Source organism: Anguilla rostrata, chromosome 5 (assembly GCF_018555375.3).
Source record: "Anguilla rostrata isolate EN2019 chromosome 5, ASM1855537v3, whole genome shotgun sequence".
Classification (NCBI taxonomy): Eukaryota; Metazoa; Chordata; class Actinopteri; order Anguilliformes; family Anguillidae; genus Anguilla; species Anguilla rostrata.
The window spans coordinates 40,599,855-40,619,181 of record NC_057937.1 but is presented as its reverse complement, the minus strand read 5'-3'; the positions used below and the strand labels follow the sequence as shown (position 1 = coordinate 40,619,181).

The following is a 19,327-nucleotide window of genomic DNA, read 5'->3' as shown; positions in this document are numbered from 1 at the left end:
CAGTCTTTATCATTCCCGCTTTATGTGCCACCGTAGGAGTCGGGAAGTGTCAGGTGACTGCATCAGCTCCTCATGGTCTCTTGCAACCCACACGGTTATCTCTCAGTCTCTCAGTCTTGTTTTCCACCGATGTTCTGCAGGTCCCCCCCCCCCCACACCCAGCAGCCATAAACCATCCAGTATTTGTCAAGAATTTGCTCTTTAGTTTATAGAGGTTGGTGTATTGACATTAAAATAGAAAAATATGTACACTGGATGTACCTCCTGAAAAATGTAAACATGTGGATATTGTTTTTTTTATTTTTTTATTTTTTTTGTGGCTGCCCAGTTCTAGTAAGGTAGTGGTGATTCACAGGTGGTTTTCCTTTGCTTTTCAGATTCAGACAAAAGCATGGTCTGCCCTCTGATATACCTCTGTGGGGTTCTTTAGTCTTGTAACCACAACTTCCTGAACCTTTAGGTTATTGTTTTTTCTTTTTTTTTTTTACATGAAAACCTCAGCTTGCATCCTTCCAAATCTGGCAGACATCCTGGTCTTTATCCTCCACTGTCATTATTTGTGCTTTTGTTGGGCTTTATTGTACACTCAAGTAGGTTTGCTGGTCACTCCGTATTTAGTGGATGTTCAGGGTCAAGCAGTGTTTTCTGTAGGAGTTGTACCTTATAAAGAACAATTTATCTTACTCTCCGAAATGTTCTCACACTTTTATGTTTGAAATGTGTTGAAATGGATCATCTGTAATCCTGTTCTGATGTGACTTCACTTAGAACCTTAGGAAATACATACAGAACTTTTTTGATTCTGGCACTGAAAATAAACAGTGGAATCACATAGGCCCCAGTGGTCATGGGTATCGTTTACACCGCTTGGATGCTCACAGGAACCAGTCCTGTCAGTTTGTTCAGAAGTTAATCCCGAAATCCCACTAATCCCCTGGAAAATTCTTCCTCCTCTGTCACTGGAGATGCTGCTAGACTCAATAGCCTTTGTCTCGTCAAATTGAGTTCTGCTACCCTCCCGCCTGAAAGTAATGTAATTTGCTGTGATTTGATTTTCTTCCCCCCCCTCTGAAATGCACGGGCCTCTCTGGGTTTGTCCCGTTATTGAACAGGGGAAGCGCTGCAGCCGCTTGGCCACAGGCCCTGCCCACCGCCCCTCCCATTTGTTGAGAAATTGATATCATTCCCCTATTATTTCCAGCAGTCTCAAGGCTAACACAGCCTGTCATCGGGGGGAAAACTGCACTGCAACATGGATGCATGAAAATGTGATTCCATTCCATTATAGGCTCAAACGCCCCATTCATCGCATTGTTGATGTGCTTAACCAGGTTTTGTTTTTCATTGCCTTTAACACCCCTGGCCTACCTTGCCTTTTACCCCATGAAACTGACCTTGCTCTTCTGCTTTCTAGCTATCAAAATGTTAGCTTGATAGATAAAAAGCATTCTAAGTAGCTTTCACTTGATTCGAACAGCCAGTTGCAATAAGTAAATGAGATGAAACTGTAGAAAAAGTCCCTATATTCTCCTATGCTGAGCAATACTGAGTTTAGGGCATTTTGTAAAGACACTTCTGGAGCTCAGTCCTATTTGATACCCTATTTGGGCTGTGCACATGTGCATATGCAATAGAAATGAAATGGTCTGTATGATGAAAAGGCAGAAAGAGGAGAAGTATCGTGTAGCCTACTAAGAGAGCTGAAGATCTGAAAAGAAAACTCCTACTCCTGTTTAAGTAGATGTCATCATAGATGTATTGTTCTCCCAGAGCTTTTGCATATTTTGAAAGCTTACCTTTGGTGAATAATTAATCATTAATGTGTTTGTTTATTTATTTATTTATTTATTTATTTATATATATATATATATATATATATTTAACAAAAGCAAAGGTGCTCTGACATTGCATGTAATAGTCCTTGGGTCTATCCCCAGAGTATGCCCCTCACTCTGGCTGCATTGCTGGTGTCGTTATCGGGAAGTGGACAGACCCATGAAGGAGACTTATGGGTTGGGTGGGCACAGCATGGGGAGGTCATAAGGCTAATCGGGTAGCGCACCTGTGTAGACGAAGGTAATGTCCCTGGTGCCGTTTCTTCTTTCGTCATGTTCTGTCAAGCAGGTACGGTGTTATCATTGAGGAGTCAGGCTAAGGCTGAAATGCCAGATGGGGAGTTTGGCTGGGATTTTAATAAGTTGAAATGCAAGGTTAAATGTAAATTTGTTAAAGAGTGGAACTGAGGGTTGGTACACCCTTTCCTCTTTCGCCTGGTGGTTTTATAATAGGCCAGAAACACTATATTGGTTTACAAAGACAAATAAGATATCGAATGTTATCGGGCTTGGCAAATGGTTCATTTCATTAACTGTTACTCTGTCTTCTATGCCATTTTACCATACTTTGCTTTAATGTGTAGGAATGTTATAGGAATCTTAGATCTTTTGAACATTTATGGGTGTAATTGCTTATGGTTTTAGAAAATTACTGTTCTCTTACAGTGCCCTTTAATGTATACTGCATGTGACAAATGTGGTTAGCTTTTTTGTGGCTCAACTTGACAGGAGCACACAGTAATCTAAGAAGAGTTCTTGTGAAAACCAGAACATACACCAGTTATTTTAGCCAAACCTCTAATGCCTCAGAATATATGGCTGACCTGGTACTTTTAATGTACACTATGGTTTCAAAAAGAAAACCTGATCTTGCCATGCTTCCCAACTGAGAGCAGAAAAGAACATCTGTCAGCTAGGGTGTCTCTTCAAAGGTAATGCCTTTTGAATAGTACCTAAAATACCCAGTATAACCATAAAGCACAGAAAATTACACAGCTGCATTACACAGATTTAAGAAGGTGACAGAAAAGCTTGTGGAATGTGGAAAACCACATTGAGGGTGAAGGATGGCATAATGAAAGCCACTCCACAGGTTTCTAATGGGAACCAAAACTTTTCCTGGTTCCAGTCGTAGGGTCGACCTCAGCAGGGGAACGGGAGGAGATGCCTAAGCAGAACACATCTTTTGTCATATTTGACTCAATTTGAAAGGAAGAAGGGAGTGGAGGAAAGGGGAATGAAGAAAAGTGTGAAAGGGTGGAAAAGATGGCCATTAGTGAAGTATGGGGTGGTTTTGAAGGTTTTAACTTCTCTAGCCAGGCCCTCCTGTGTCTACTGATGCCATTGTTGAGTTTTGCCTCCAGCACTGTGTGCCTGAACTCAGTCAAGTCTCACTGGGTCACTGATTAATGTGCAGACAGAACTGGCAACTTTCCTCACTTTTTACTGCAAAATACACATTCTCCTAAATATCAAGCTGTATTAATGTAGAGTTATCCTTTTCTATGTCCTGCATAAGATAATATCAATATGAAAATTAATAGGTTGTTATAGGCATTCTTTCAATGTGGGCTACAAGCTTAAACCAGTCTAAATTTACCTCCCCACCTCCAGTATGCACATGATGGACAGGACGTGGTTTCTGAGTGCATTCAGTAATTTATTATGTTGGTTCCGCCATAGAGTCTCGAGTACAGTGTTGTTGAACCCCATCCTGCACTCAAGTGGCTAGTGTTTTTTTGGCCATTGCTCACCCCCTGCGGGTCAGCTGCAAATGAGAACTGGACCTTTGAAAGCGGCCCACTTCCAATGCCCTGGCAATGCAGAAGCATCTTGTCTCCCCTCCAAGTGCTCCAAAGTGTTCCTATTCAGGCTTTGCCAAGGATGATTCCTATTCTCCCTTGCTCCTGCACGCATTAAACTCTCATAGACTATGCTTTGCCCTAACTTTTGTATACCAGTACAAGTATCAGTACTGGAGGGAAAGGAATACTCCTGAGTGCTTATTACCAAGGGAAGTGCATTTCATTGCCAGGGCAACACTGGGTGAGGGGGCAGAGCTACTGGGGGAGGCTCCAGTGTGGGTCTGTGCGGTGGTGCATGGGAGGGCTGGGTCTCTTACCGTGTGACAGTCTGTGTGACACTCCATGTGATAACCAGTGTGGATAACTGTGTGTCTTCTCCCTGCCGCAGGTGCAGCGGAGAGCGCAGAGTGCTCCTGTGGGAGGAACCACTTCACCTGCGCCGTGAGCGCATTCGGGGAGTGCACCTGCATCCCAGCGCAGTGGCAGTGTGACGGGGACAACGACTGCGGGGACCACAGCGACGAGGACGGCTGCAGTAGGTTCAAACTACCTCCCTCCACCACCCATTATGTGCTCTCCACCCGAGCTGCACACCAGCCGTGTCCTGCTTTGCTCATGGGGGCCCTATGAAGGCAGTGGTGTGTGTGTGTTTGTGTGTGTCAGGGGACTTTTTGCCTGACTTATTTTATGGATCTCATGCAGCTGCTGATGTGAGGGACCATTAATACACACTGGTAGTAAAGTGAGTGTTTCAGTCGAGTTTGTCGATGGGTCCATCAAGATTCGCTAACCACACGCTGTTGGTTAGCTCAATGTAAAACAAATGATCCAGGTCCCCAGAATGATTTTATGAGCTGTCAATAAAACCATTGAAAAAATGTCTGCCTGAAGTGAAAATGTCTGAAGGTGACTTGCAATGTGCAAAACCGGCTGGAAGCATATCACAAAATCATTTCACAATGATAGCAATGAGTGTCCCTTACTGTGTGTAACCAATGCATGAGTAAATGTCAGAACTGTCACTGATGAGCTCACAAAAGCCATGACAATAGTAGCATCGATGATGAGTCTGTGTTCAGATCTAGGTGTAGATCTAACCTCACCCGTGCGTAGCTGTTATAGTTTATGCGGACTACTGTGTCTGTAGTACACAGTAGTACACAAGCAAATCTCTCATTACATACACTAGATCCTGTACAGAACTAAAGGCATTTGGATATGTGTCGAATACAATGGTGGGAGACTGCACTGAAAGAAAATCCAAGTGTTTTGTTGTAAAGGGCAATGACATAACAGCAGGTTTTTGTTTTTCTATGAAAATTCAGTGTTCATTTGTTTTGTGTAATACAGTATTATGTATGTTGATAGCATTACATTAATTGAATAATGATGTAATTAAGATGGGTGAATTGAGTTACATGCATCTTGCTTTCTTTGTGTGATGTACTGCGAGACCTGTAGAATTGATGAGTATACCTTGTAGAGGCTCATTGCACAAATTAGGTAGCTGAAATGTCTGGTCCCCCAGAATTAATTTCTCAGTGTTGAACTTTGAAAACGAACAGATGTGTATGCTGCACCCAGACCACAATCATTGTAAATTAGATGTAAAATAGTGTGTGCCCAATGTGATTACATTAGACTTCTCAGCCCTCAATGCTGTCTTTGTATAAAAATGCTGTGGTAAAGGTCTTAAAGGGATATTTCACTTTGTTACAACACAAGTAATTTGCGAGTGAACGGGAACCCAAAAACCAAGAGGAACAGTGCTGCCTTTAACGGAAAACAGGGACATCTGATGTTGCTAGTATTCATGAAACGCAAATACAGTGGGATAAGCACCACAAAATTATTTGAATGTGTATCTTCAGGAATGTATGCTAATTGTCTTGCATAAACGGGGAAGGGGGGGGGTGTAATTTCAATTTGGTCATGTGAAGTAAGCAACATACTCTCACTAAGTATTATGTACTTCAGGAATGTATGGAAGAGGAGGTAGCACTAGTTTGAGTTTATTTTTGAAGTCAGCCCCTGATTTAATTAGGATTTGGAATTCCAAATAAACAATGTATGCTTTGAAAGGTCACACATTTGATTTCATTGAGGGAGAGATACGCCACAGGCAATCCCAAAGAGCTGTGGGAAAGCCTGCAGTGGTTAGATAGTGGCACCCTTCTGGGACCTGCACAGTATAGTGCAGTTTAGGAATCCAGATATTTTGTTAAGGAAGGAATCCGGAGGGTATGAAAAGTCCAGTGAAGATAAGTAAACAGCAGGGCTAGCCATTTACTAGTTTCAGCTTCTAGTCAACATTAGACCCACCATAATATTATATAATTTACTTAAACTCACTAGACATTGGATTTTTTTGAGTTTGTGCTGTGAGACTGGGCCTGTACTTGTCTATGTGTTATACTGCAGAGTGTATGGACATCCTCAAAGTTTTTGTGTACCACTGACAGGCATGATTGGCTGTCATCATGGCAAAATGGTTAAACTAGGCTAAATGTTTGAGTTTAGATTGCGCAATGAAATTATTTCTACTGTTTGTGTGAGACGGCCACCTGATGTAGTTATAACCACAGAGGCTGCTGCTTCAATTTCCAGGAGGAGCTTTCACTTTATAGCCACGAGCAGTTTTAATTTCTATTTTACCGTTTTTATTTTTATCACAAAATGTTATTTAATGACCTGTATCTTAGCAACCACATGACCCAAATAGCTAGCATGGCTAATGCATGATATGCAAACTCTGGTTCCCCAGCATGTATAAATGGCTCTATGGCATCACCTAATTTTAACATGAAGAAGAGGAAGCTGGGAAAATCCATTACCTGGTTGAACTAAGGCAGCCAAAGGGAGAGATTTATAAAGGTGTACTGCAGGTCTTTGCTTCCTGCCTGTCTCATCATTGCTCTCAGATTTCCTCATTCAGGAGAACGGATTGAGGACGGTGTCAAAGCACCGTCATCTGCTTTTCTAGCACCCCAACTGTGATGCCCCTGTGCAGTGGAGCCCCCCCTGCCAAGAGTAAAGGCTTGTGCACTGCATTTGAGGATGACTGCTAGTGTTGCCTTTTTTTGGAGGTGGAACATGTGGGGGGTAGTCGAAGGAGGCTGAAGATAAGACCAGCTCTATCCTTCCAGTTTAAAAACTGAGGTACAGCAAAGCCAATCTTTGGCATCTTCAAATGAAATGTTCAGGTGTCCCACCGCTTCTGTCGTTCTTGGGTAAGGAAGATCCTGCTGTTTTTTGCTCAACAAAAACAAGATTATGGTTCCTCTTAATCCGCTACTCATTTTGAGCCAATCAGAACACAGGCCTACCAGCAGAGATGCCCGGGACCAGTGTGGTACGAAGGGATCTCGTAAGAAGTAGATTATGAACAATTTTTCTCCCTTTCACCTCCGGGAGAACCGTTTTCTGATAACACCATTATCGTGGATGCAAGAGGAAACCCAACAGCGAAGGAATTCATAATTTATTTTCTGTTCAGGGCTTTTATTCTTATTTGCATTTAGAAATTTGCATAATCCTTCCATTGCTGCAAACTTTTGGCAACACACTACTATAAGCTTGAATGGCACTAAAACACAAAAAGCTTCTTCCTTTGAAAATGTTTATTCCACCATCAGAGTGTGCCTGGAGGACACCCGCAAAAGCACCTGGATCTGAAATGTCAAGTCAGCAAGTCAACTTTTACAGTGCTTGGATCTCCTTGTTATGCATGTAGATGTCACAAAAATATCACTCTGGGACTTAAACTTGGAATTAGAGCAGGGCAGCAGTAATGAGATCTTGCGAGTGGTTTCCTCTCACAGTATCTTGATTTAGCATCTAACCTCAGAATCAGTTGACCATGGAACTGCAGCAGCAATTTAAATGCCATTAGCATTGGTATATAATAATAGCTGTGGGGCTTATTTGTTATTGTGGTCCCCTTTAGATTTTGCAGATCATGGCCAAATAGCACAGTTCTGACATACAGCAATGAGGCACTCGCATGGCTTAATGACAAACATTTTAATTTGATGTTGCCCTATCGGGTACAATCTTTTATGAAATTGGTCTCTTTTTTCTGGATCTACCTATGAATGAAATTTATGTTTGGACAATTTGATACAGTCCAACCTTAAATTATTGGGGAACAGAACCATTTGTCAGGGTTATGAGAATAGTCACGCATGTGTATTTGCTCTCCGGTTGTATTTGACGGTTACCTAACTTCCCAAATTCCATACCAGTTTAATCGTATTTCTGATTTCTGGTAACAAAATGGTGCCGTGCATTACCTAGGTGTGAATTACATGTTAATGATGGTTGATGCGAGAGTCCTTTCATTGTAAAGGAGTTTCTCATTGTGGAAGGAGCTTCATAAATGCAATCTGCTGTTGTTGATGAATGATTTTGCTAATGATACCGGTCTTTGTCATTTTGACGACAACAAAAAGGATGATTATTTTTATCGTTTTTGCACAACAGTGATTTACTTCCCACCCTCGTCTTGCCTTTTGCATTGGTTTAGTAGTGTTATGAAATGCACATGTTGCTGATAATTGCAGGAGGGGCTGCATTCAAGACCCAAGTTTTGTAGCAACTTTGCTAAAGTGTACATGAGACCAGTGGCCATTGTGGTTCTTTTTGATGTAGAGTTCAGTCCAGGGACTGCTCTCTCTCTCTAATGTATCCATGCTACACTCCCTGAATATAGCTTTCTCTTACCAAACATAGTGACTTAAAATACCTTGTGAAAGTCTAGTTTCTCTGAAGATGGATCACAGAGCCCTTTTTTCCTATGGTAGTTTTTTGTGCTGATAATTTTTTTTTCCATGACCTTGTATGTGTGAAATATGGGGTTTAGACTTCTGGCATCCTGGTGTTTGAGTGAATTTGAAGAGAAAGGAAAGTGCCCAGTGCTGCAGGTGGAAGATGAGTTCAAAGTGACTTTGAGTGACATTGAATCGAGCTTCTTTTTTACTTTCAGAAAGTGCAGATATTTTCATCACAGGAACTTCATGTTTTTGTAAAGCCACATGAGTGTCTGTGCACCATCAAACACTGTTTGTGGACTGTTCACAAACTAATACGCACATAGGAAACATATAGGAAGTGTATAGGACTGAGGCAACTACTATGACATTGTTTAATCCCATTTAAACTGATTTGGTGTGTTAAACTGAAAGTGTGCAATAGTGCTGTGGTGAAATTTCTTTAACTGTTTGCTTTAATTGTCTGTGCCTCATTTTGTGCCTGATTTTTATGAGCCTTCTGTCTTACAACTCTTGGTCTTTGTGGGCCTGAATATCATCTGTTACTTTGGAAGCCATTGTGAATGCGCTTATTTTCTTTGGTGGCCCTGCTATAATATATGTGCAAAAATATGTGTGAAAATACTGCTGTGCCAGAAATCAGATAAAGTTTCCCTTGCCAGTGTAATGAAAACAAAACAGTCACAGCCGTGAGAGCAGTTGTGTGCTCCCTGCTGATATGAAATTCACAGTACCAAAACAAGACAAGTAATGCACTGTAAGCATCTGGATATGTAAATAATCCTAATAAAAGAGAATATGTAGCTCCCCCCAAATGGCATAAGATTGTTAATATGCTTATTTGTTGTGCAGTCAAAATATTGGTGAAAAACGTGCAGCTTCTGAAATTGATCTGACCTGAAAATCTCAGCCGGTGAAACGGTGGCCTTGGAATATAAATAATCGTATAGAGGCTGACGGCTGACGGCAGATTGGTAGTTTATGTGAGGTTCTCAATGGCTGTTCGGCTTCAGTACCCTCAGAAAACAAAAGAAAATGACCGTGCTGCACAGCATCTGCAAGTATCCATTTCTGCACTGAAATATGTGGTTGTTTTATTCCTTCCTTGGGCAGTTTTATGAGCAAGCAGCACATTGAAGACACTGGAGATTGTAGTTGCTGGAGGACCAGGATTTAAATGCAGTTTATTGGATGCATTGTTAAGGAGTGCCGTTCCTGTTCACAGCATTATAGGTCTCTTCTGGGCTGTTCGGCAATTCTCAAGAGTGTACATCTGTTTTGCAGCCTCCCCCGCGCTTTTCATGATAAGCAGTTTAAGCCAGATATATCAGTCCCTGTAGTGTTCCTTAGTACAGAGGCTCCTGCACAGGGGTCCTCTACAGATCTTAAACATGTTAATGATACATCTCCACGAAGCAGATCATGGTAGCTTAAGGGACGTATAAAGACAAGAATGTGTGAAAGTGTGATATTAAATTCCTTTTATTGACAATACATATCTCTGCAGTCATATTGATGCCAGTCAGCTGTGTGACTATGTAGGACTCCATCAACTTTATTTTACACAAGGTCCATGCATGTAAAGCTCTCTGAAATATGTTTATCTTTTTTCTGAAGAGGAATGAGCGTTGAAGATGGTGGCCAATCAATTTGCAACACAACATTTTAAACATGACAAGGGTATTGTGGTGAAATGTAATCATTCTGTTGTTAGTGTAGTTCAGTGGGGCATACAAAGGTGGTTGGTTTTCTTCAAGACATTCCTTTCCTATTTTATTTCTAGGTGAAACTTAATTTGCAGGAACCAGACTTTCACCTCAGGGTCTACAGTACCCATGCATGATGGACTCAGGCATTTAATTTGTTTGCATTCCTTATTGCGCTATTTTAGTCTGACTTTTATGCTCAGTATATCATTAGTTAGTAATTGAATTCACACATGGATTGCATTTGAAAAACGACATTTTACCTCCTAGTTAATATGGTTAATGATTTAACTCTTAATTAAAGAACCCAGACAGACATTACTCATTGTGTCATGTACCCTTCCTGTGCAGCTTACCTGTGAGATATTTTGCAGTGGTAAGGTGAACCTGAACAAACTGACTTACTTTCACCCCTGATGATCAGGTATTGAGAGGAATTCAGGGGAATTTCCGTTATAAAGATTCCAAATGCATGTGGTCTCGAGCATAGTTACATAAGGAAAGCTGGGAATATACAGAGAAGTGGACTGAGAAATCTAGCATTTTGGCATTCCTTCCTGTGACACATGGAAGATACAGTCACATGAGACTGTGATGTAAAGATAAGAAACGTGAAATGATACAAGCATATGTTTCCAAGATCTTTTTGTTTCTCCCCTGATTTGGGCATTCATATGTGCTTGTGATACTAAAGCAACTTGTTAGTACATAAAATCTTGCTGACCTACTTAAGACCATTTCATTTCCATTCACTTCCGAATATCAGTGAGGGAAGAAATAAATGCTTTAGTGAAGTTATTTCTGTATCATTATTTAAGAAGAAAAAAAGGATTTCTCTATTTCAGTCTTTGTGTGATGTACAGCATAAATTCATCAAATAACAGGGTGAACTTGATATTGAATTATCTCCTAAAATTATGAATTATCTCTTTGTCTCGTCTTACTCTGTAGTTCTTTTCAATGACTCTAATTATGCCTTATTTATTTATTTGAATAACATAAACTCCTGAATGGCCTAAGTATTTTCCTTTTCATTTATTTTTTTCTTTTTCTGTTTTTGATGTTATACTTCCATTTTGCTGTGGCCTGCTACTGTGCCCAACCCTTGGCTATGAATTTGGATGGTTCCAAAAGAGACCCCAGCTTGTTGTGATTCATGAAGTATGCATGAAGAGAAATTTGGGTCAGTAGTGCCTTCACCTGTGGTTCAACTCCACACCAATGATTTATTCATTCACTTGGGCATTGTTATGTTGTCATTGCAAAATGCTACCACCGTGTTGAAATGAATAGTTGGCTTCCTTTTTCTTTATTGAGTTTTTACTACTAGTGGCCAATATTTCACATTGACCTAAGCTTTCGAACCACATAGGGGGAAGGAGGCATCCACAAACATACAATCTCTTAATTCAATATATGAATACTCTTAATTTCATTTATGCTGCCATTCTACACAAAGGTTTAGCCTTTTTCATAATGGGTAAAGAGCAGAGGCGGAGATTAAATTAGCATGGTATTTATAATTCCTACGCAATTAACTTGGTTTGTAATGGCTGTACAGAGGCAGGGCAGGGCGTACATTGAAATCCAGGAACAGGGCTGGAGTGGCCATCACCCTGTGCATGGTCGAACGGTTGAGGAACAGTTCGGATTTTGTTATTAGAGGGGACCTCTGACAAAAGGCTAATTCCTTTTCAGGTAAATGACGACATCTGCGGTAGCCTGTGTAAAGTATTTGCTAGACCTCTCCTTTTACCTGTCACCTAATGGCCTTCAAATGGAAGCCCCCAAAGATGCCCCCCTCCCTTAGGCTACTATCAAGATTTCCATGGAAACGGCTCAGCATTTGCATTAAATCTCCATCCATGTCTCCCGATGCCAATCCTGGCCCCTGTGTGTATTCCTGTGTTTTAACCCTAGGCTATTTAGGCTATTTGTGGCCTAAGAGTGAATGGTTGTTGTCACTGTCCTGTACCCTAGGCAGTTTCATGTCTCCACCATGCTGTCCATCCAGCCCTCCCTCTTGTGTGTCCTTTTCCCAGACTGGGTCTGCTGGTGCTGCCTTGTAATCAATGATCCATGGTAATTTATTTTGCAGGTGCCATTTTCCCTGTACTGTGAGTGAATCCAGTAATGGGGTTGTTCACTTTCTGGAGTCTTTGATATTATTTTGGTTTTAGTGTATGGTTTCAAATGGCCCAGGCAGGTTTTGTGTGCAATGATATTTTAGATATTTACAGAAGTTTCTAACAACCTACCGGCTTTACAATGGCTCGTATAGGGGCATCGGCAGGTTTGTAGTTTAAAGCAAGAAAATACTCTTCAGGTACAGTAATACCAAAGCAGCTTGTACAGCAATGTTATATTTCCAGAGGCTATATATATTAGAACATTGGTCATTTCATTCATGCACAATTATAATCATAAAAACACCTTGTTATTTTGATGCCACTTGTCTTATCAGTTCAGAAGTGGCTGTACATTAGCTATGTTGCTGGATGGTGTTTATTCAGACCTGACCGATAGCAGCTGAGTCGTTGAAGAGGGGAAGTGTACTGGTGTGCTGACATCCAGTTTGAGGGCAACTAGCCACAATAGATCTAGTTGTTCAAAGGTAGTTGTTGAAAGTGACCTGAAGATATTTTTGTCAGTTTTTTTCCCCCCACCCAATTTTGAATTACACAAGTGGAAACCGTTTTCAGTCCTGTTGATTTGTTGCTGCTTTGAGGTCCTTCTCTCACACGTAGAGCTGTTGATGCAGGAAGCTGTGTCACTTTCCTTCCTTGCCCGCAGTGGTCCCTGGCGTGCAAACTGCATAGGTCATAGGAAATGGCTCCAACTGGAGATTAAATGTTTTTTTTTTTTTGTTTTTTTTTGAAGTCGAGTAATATACACATCACCTCTAGAGGCATAAGGTTGCTGTACAAGCTGTTATAAAAGCCATTGTAACGCTGGTAGGTTGTCATAAACCTCTGGAAGTATCAAATATATTCTTAGCGCACAAAAATTGTCCGTTGCTAACATACGTTAAATCTGAAATGCCTTTAAAAACTCCTGAACTATCCCCGTAAGGCATTGTTCATCCAGGCAGGCATCGTAAATGCATCAAAAGAACCCGAGGTCATGGCTTCAGTGTCAACTCAAGTCCTTGCCCTTTCCGTGACTGGAGTTCATATGCATTTTTAATCACGCGTGCATATTTTAGCAAGGCCTTTCCGTTAACTGAACTGTCTGTGGCTGAACCCCCGCAGTGTTGCCCACCTGCTCCCCGCTGGACTTCCACTGTGACAATGGCAAGTGCATCCGCCGGTCCTGGGTGTGCGATGGGGACAACGACTGTGAGGACGACTCCGACGAGCAGGATTGTCGTAAGTGTTGTTATTTGCGTACTTCTGCGCCCGTCTTAAAAACGAACATATGGCCTGTTCTTGTCACCACACATTATGGTGACACTTCTGCTATTCCAAATCAAGTTTTTGGAGTGTTTGAGATGCACATGTAAGTCAACACCCACACTCACCATTTCTCCAACCACTTTACTGTTTAAAGCCTTGAAGCCTTGCATTTTACAGTGACATTTTAGTTATTCTGTCATCACCTTAATAAGAAATGAGAGCAATCAATAATCAAGGGACTTCTAACCCCTCAGCTCATTTAACCTACAGGGAGTTTCATGTGTCCTTTAAAAGTTGCCATTTGGTACCTACATGTTTTGTATAAAGTTTTTATGTAGCATTTATCTAAGTGACTGTAGCCAGAGTTGTGCCAGAATCTGACTTGAATTGAGGAGGCTGGCTTTTCAGTGCTTTGTTTATACATCTTCTTCCAAGCCTGGAGGTATTCGTAACAAGTGTTTGTTACTAAAATAGGGCCCAGCTGGTGAAGAGCTTTCCCTAATAACTAGGAGGTGTATAGGTTTGCCTAATCCCTTGACAGTCCCCCTGGCTTTTCAGCAAAGTCATGTGGCCTCACATAAAATTGGGTCTCCTACTCATCAAGGAGGTTCCTGCGCCTCTGGTTTTAATCTCCGCATTCTCCCTTTGCCGCAGACCTTGTTTACTCACAACGTTTCAAAGCAGATTTCTTTTTTCTTAAGCTGCCCTCTTTCCCAGAATCCCCAATCTTTCAGAGTAACGTGCCGAATGTCTTGGCTTTTCTGCAGTACAATGCTGGTTAGCCCAGAGCCACCTGCAAGCACTGCACAACCTCAGCAGCCGTGCATTTGTTGCAGGTGTCTTGGCAATTTAATTGGGACACCGACCCTGATCCACATTCAACTTCTAAATTAACATGCAGGAAAGATGCATAGAACATTGTGCAGATTTATCCTCAATAGTCAGGATACAGTACATACCCAGCATTACAATACTTTTGAAGGGCACTATAAGTATGGTAATGGTAGAGTGAAATTAGTTAGTTTTGCTATATATTTAAAGGGGCGTTTCACCCAATAATGAAATTAAGGTATGTTTCCAGTTATCCAGAGTACTATCAATACATCCAGACAGTTTCGCTTAGATGAGGTTTGAGTTTTTTATTTGTCCGCTGCAGCTTGCACTAATACAACGGACTTCAATGGGTCTGTAGCTTTTGTGGCCTCAAAGCACCAAAAATGTACATTCTAAAATCACATCAACTTTTGAAAAATAATGTCACAGTTACGAACATCCACAGAGTTTAAGTTCTACAAGGTTTCATCGAAAACTACTTTTTCTGCTGAAGTACGCCAACTGTGTATATTTGCACAAAGTCTCAACCAAATTACCCCTTTAAGGCATTTGGATTTGAGATCAAAATATGAATATGAGACAAGTACAGACAATCAGCTTTTATTTCATGGTATTTGCATGCCTATATGTTTTAACATTTACAGGGACAGCTGTTTTTCAGATTAAGTTAACTAAATTAAGTTAACGGATAAACTTTCAAGTAAATCAAAGCAAAATGCATGCGTGAAATACATGCTCCTTTGGATCAGGCGACTGACTTGGCCAGTCCAAACCTTTTCCCCCACTTTTCAATGCTTTGGATGTATAGGCAGTGTGTCTGGGATCATTATCTTGCTGTAGGTTGAAGTGCTGGCTGATGAGATTGGTGGCATTTCTCTGTTCATAGCCCGACAAAATCCGCTGTACAGTTCAAAATTCATCCTACTGCTGTCATCCTCCATTACATCATCAATATAGCCGAGTGAGCCTGTTTCAGAAGCAGCTGTACATGGTCGAGCTGTGACATTACCTCCTCCATATTTCACAGATGATGCGGTATGCTTTGGATCATGGTCTGTTCCTTTCTTTCTCCACACTTTTGGCTTTCCATCGCTTGGGTAAAACTTTATTTTGGTCTCATCTGTCCATCAAACTTTCTTCCAGAACTCTTCAGGCTCATCTCTGTATTTTTGGCAAATTCTAATCTGGCCTTTCAATTTTTGCTGCTGATGAGAGGTTTGCATCTTGCAGTGTAGTCTTTATAATTCTGCTCTCAGCATCTTCTGTGTACACTACTTGGTTTGGTAACAAATCATTTTATTATTCTTTTACTATTATCTTCCCTTTCTCAAGCAATAATGTGACATAATATTCATTTATTGCTGCATTCTAAAATGTCACCTGAAAATCTTAATGTAACACAAGCGTGAGCGGCGGTGTCACACATTACTTTCTACTGTCTTTTCATAACTGTCCTGCATTGCCTCCTTTATTACCTCAACAGGGACATAAGAACGCACCTTGAGTATGTACAGCTAGGCCTTGCGTATGCAGTGCATCGGCCTGGCGTAGTTTGCGTACTTGCGTACTTGCGTAGGGTATGTTTCAGGCCTAATCTGACACACCCTCTGAATACTGACTGAATATCTGGATATTAACTGATGGGACATTCTTTCTGAATAAAACACATCCTCCTTGTGGCCTAAAAATAGTTTGGCTCTGTCAATCATTAACACTCTGGTTAAGCTGTGCTTTGTCGTATATTACGGTAAATGTGATTGTTTTGAGTCAGCTTGGATTCTGTTTTCAACATTTCCTTAAATTAGGCCTAGCGGGTTTGGTATCGTGAGTAACATTAAAGTCATTAAACTATTAGGTGGTTAGTTGGCTAGCTTGATTAGAGGTCTTTTACAGTCTTTAACTGGGTTGAATATACTTTTCAAAGTGTATTTGTCAAGACAAGAATGGCACATTATCAGATATTCCATTGTAATAGAAGGTTGGGATTGGGCACTGGACACCAGAAAATGTTTTCTGAACAAATCTCAGACATGTCATTACAATTCCAGAGTCATCCAGTGGAATTAGATGTCCCTTCAATTTTAAGAATGACATTTTATGAGTGAAGGCCTACCATCCACCTCTTGATGTGTCAGACCTCTCTCACCAAAGGCTTATTTATGGCACTCTGTACCTCCTTCCGCAATCTGAGATATCAGGAAAAGCCCACTGCAGCTGTAAATAAGCTCCCCGGCAGTGTTGATGTGTGTGCCGATGTTGCGTTTTGATTTGTCCCCCCCTTCGTTTCCCCCTTCTTCTGCTCCAGCTCCCAGAGAATGCGAGGAGGATGAGTTCCACTGCCAGAATGGCTACTGTATCCGCAGTATGTGGCACTGTGATGGGGACAACGACTGCGGGGACAACAGCGACGAGCAGTGTGGTGAGTCCTGCGAGCCTGGCGAGTCGCCGCCAAGGGTACCCGCCCCTCTCCCCCACCCTGCCCCCGCCTCTGCCACAACACCAAAACACGCCGTCTCCATGGAGCACCAAAACATCTGTGGCCAGTCCGCACGCCTGAGCTTGCAGTAAACGTGGGCTCATTTTCCCCCTGCGGAAATGGAGCTAAGTGTTCCCATAGGCTTCCTGGAAATTAAAAACCCCAGCAGGGTTTCTAAAGCTGATGCCGCTGTCCAAGCTGAAGTGAGGTTAATGGGTTAAATGCCCTCTTTCCCCTGTGGAGGTCATCCGAACACTAGGAGATTGTCCCTCTAAGAGGGACATCTGTTTTTGGTTCTCTCTCTCTCCATATTTTCAGAGGCTGGCTTGATTTTTCCCCCTTCTCTGGTTGTGATCTGTGAAACCCTAGGACCTAATTTGTGGACACAGCTATTAAGTCAGTCGGTTGTCTGAAAACTGAAAGGACACCTTTCTTTTTGTCCTTGCACACAACCTAAGGTCTTCAGGGAAGATCATGTTGACTAATTACTTCCTGTGTCAAACAGAGCTGGTACACTAATCTGTCTTTGACTCTGCTCCCTCCCTCTGACACACTAATTCCCATCAGAGATCGTATCCACTCCCCGTTCACCATTAGAGAGTTTGGTCATTGCTGTGTCATCTCAGCCTCTCAGGTGAGAGCACACAGCAGGCTGTGGTGATGTCTACTATGATCACTTTCCCCCACAAGCCTTAGGGCCTTTTATGTAAAACTTCAATGACCACGTCAGCTCTCCAGGCCTTCCCTGTGTATAGACAGAGCAGGTGGGTGAATGTTTCAGGGGTATCCATTAGCACTGGGGGATTTGGGCTTGACTGTAAAAATCCTCAGGGCGGTTCATCAACCCTCTTCTTAAGTCCTGTTTTTACTTTCATATTTATCCAAAATGTCCTCAGAGGTCATTACGGGCATTTCAGTACTATTCCCAAGGCTCCATGCTCTCACTTGCATTTGTTAATGGGCTATTTTTTTATTTGGCTGCCTTACAGGAAGTCCAGGGGTGTTTTACTATGCTTGAAATGTAGCGAGGGGGAGCACTCCAATCAATTGCTTTCCTCAAATCCTTACACGAGAGAGCTCGTTTTAAAGCAGATAAGCAAATAGTTTGAATGTTTATTTAATTCTGGCTTTGAACCCATTTTTTGCTGTAAAAACCATAATCAAATTTGGTGAGTAAGGAAACAAACAAACTGATGATCCCATTAAATCTGTTTTTCCTCCCTTTGTCAGTAAATCTGTAAGACCCACTTGCATGAGAAAACCCTTTGACTAGATGGGTAAACATTGTGTGTAATCCAGCCCTGCCCACATCCTGAGTAAAAGACGCCTACGTACATTTTGAATGGTGTATACTATCAAAATGTACTGCACTGGGAAAATGGGGGAAATGGTGACAGTGTACTTCAAAATCAGCTCAAACCTGTTCAAAGAGTGGGCTAATCTCAGACCTTTGTAGTAGGCAGCTACAGAGACAACAAGATACTGTCCCATATCACCCCTCCACCCTATTTTTCCAGACATGAGGAAGTGCTCAGACAAAGAGTTCCGCTGTACGGACGGGAGCTGCATTGCGGAGCACTGGTACTGCGATGGCGACACAGACTGCAAGGACGGCTCCGATGAGGAGAACTGCCGTGAGTCACGACTCCGCCAAAGCACACAGCCCGGCGGGGCACGGCACATCTGTGCCTGCAGCTCGACCCTCAGACCACGCCTCTCCTCACACAGGGAGGGACTGGGGTGGGGTTACAGTAAATCACAGGCTGAGAGCTGTGCTTGACATTTAAATGCTCCATGCGATAACATCCTGAAGTAAGGGCAATAAAAAGAATCATTTGAAACTACCCTCAGAATGCCCAGCATGCCTGTGCTAACAGCAAAGCCCTCTATCAAACTGGCTAACATGGCAGCTGTGCAGCCTAAGCTTAATAAGGAACTAGTCGGTATAGGACTGTAGTCAGTCCATAGATATTTCTGGCTCATGAAAGCCACTGCACTGGAGCAGGAGGTACATTTACCATGCCAAATTTTAGAGGAAGTCCCTCGGTAATGCATCTATCATGAAGAATGCCAAAATTGTAATGAGGCTGATAAATTGCGAGGCCATTCGCTTTTTGGGTATTGCATGGGTTTTAGACTTGACTGTTTAAAAGCAGTTACTTTACTGTTAGATGGCCCAAGCCCAAAAATCTGATTACTGTGATGTTCTTAAAATAGCCTGGCCAGAGACGTTGGTCATATTATTTACTGTGCTCTGGTACATTTACAGTTTATTTAGCCCCTCGTTCTATCCTTTACTTACTCAGGAGTGAAAGTGGTAATTTTACAGAAAGTTTTGTTGTGTTTCTATTAAAATGTTGTGAATGATTACTCCAGTAAACAATCCCACCCAGCTTTCCAATTTCTATGACCTCTCATTACAGTCAAGTTCTGGACAGATAATACTTACACCTGAAGATCTTATTGACTTTTCCTTCCAGGATACATCAGAATGTAATCTTTTCCAA

General features: G+C 41.8%; 1 protein-coding gene across 2 annotated transcripts in view; it reads left to right on the top strand.

Moving 5' to 3' along the window:
• Positions 1-19,327, top strand: part of LOC135255273 (low-density lipoprotein receptor-related protein 4-like) — an 88,913-nt gene that overhangs the window by 39,032 nt on the left and 30,554 nt on the right. For both annotated transcript variants that reach the window (XR_010330138.1, XM_064336223.1), the window contains exons 2-5: positions 4,029-4,175; positions 13,367-13,483; positions 16,650-16,763; positions 18,338-18,454. Coding sequence is in view for 1 of the 2 variants with exons in the window: in XM_064336223.1 (XP_064192293.1) it covers positions 4,029-4,175; positions 13,367-13,483; positions 16,650-16,763; positions 18,338-18,454 (495 nt within the window). In the remaining variant the exon portion in view is untranslated. The remainder of the gene's footprint in view (positions 1-4,028; positions 4,176-13,366; positions 13,484-16,649; positions 16,764-18,337; positions 18,455-19,327) is intronic.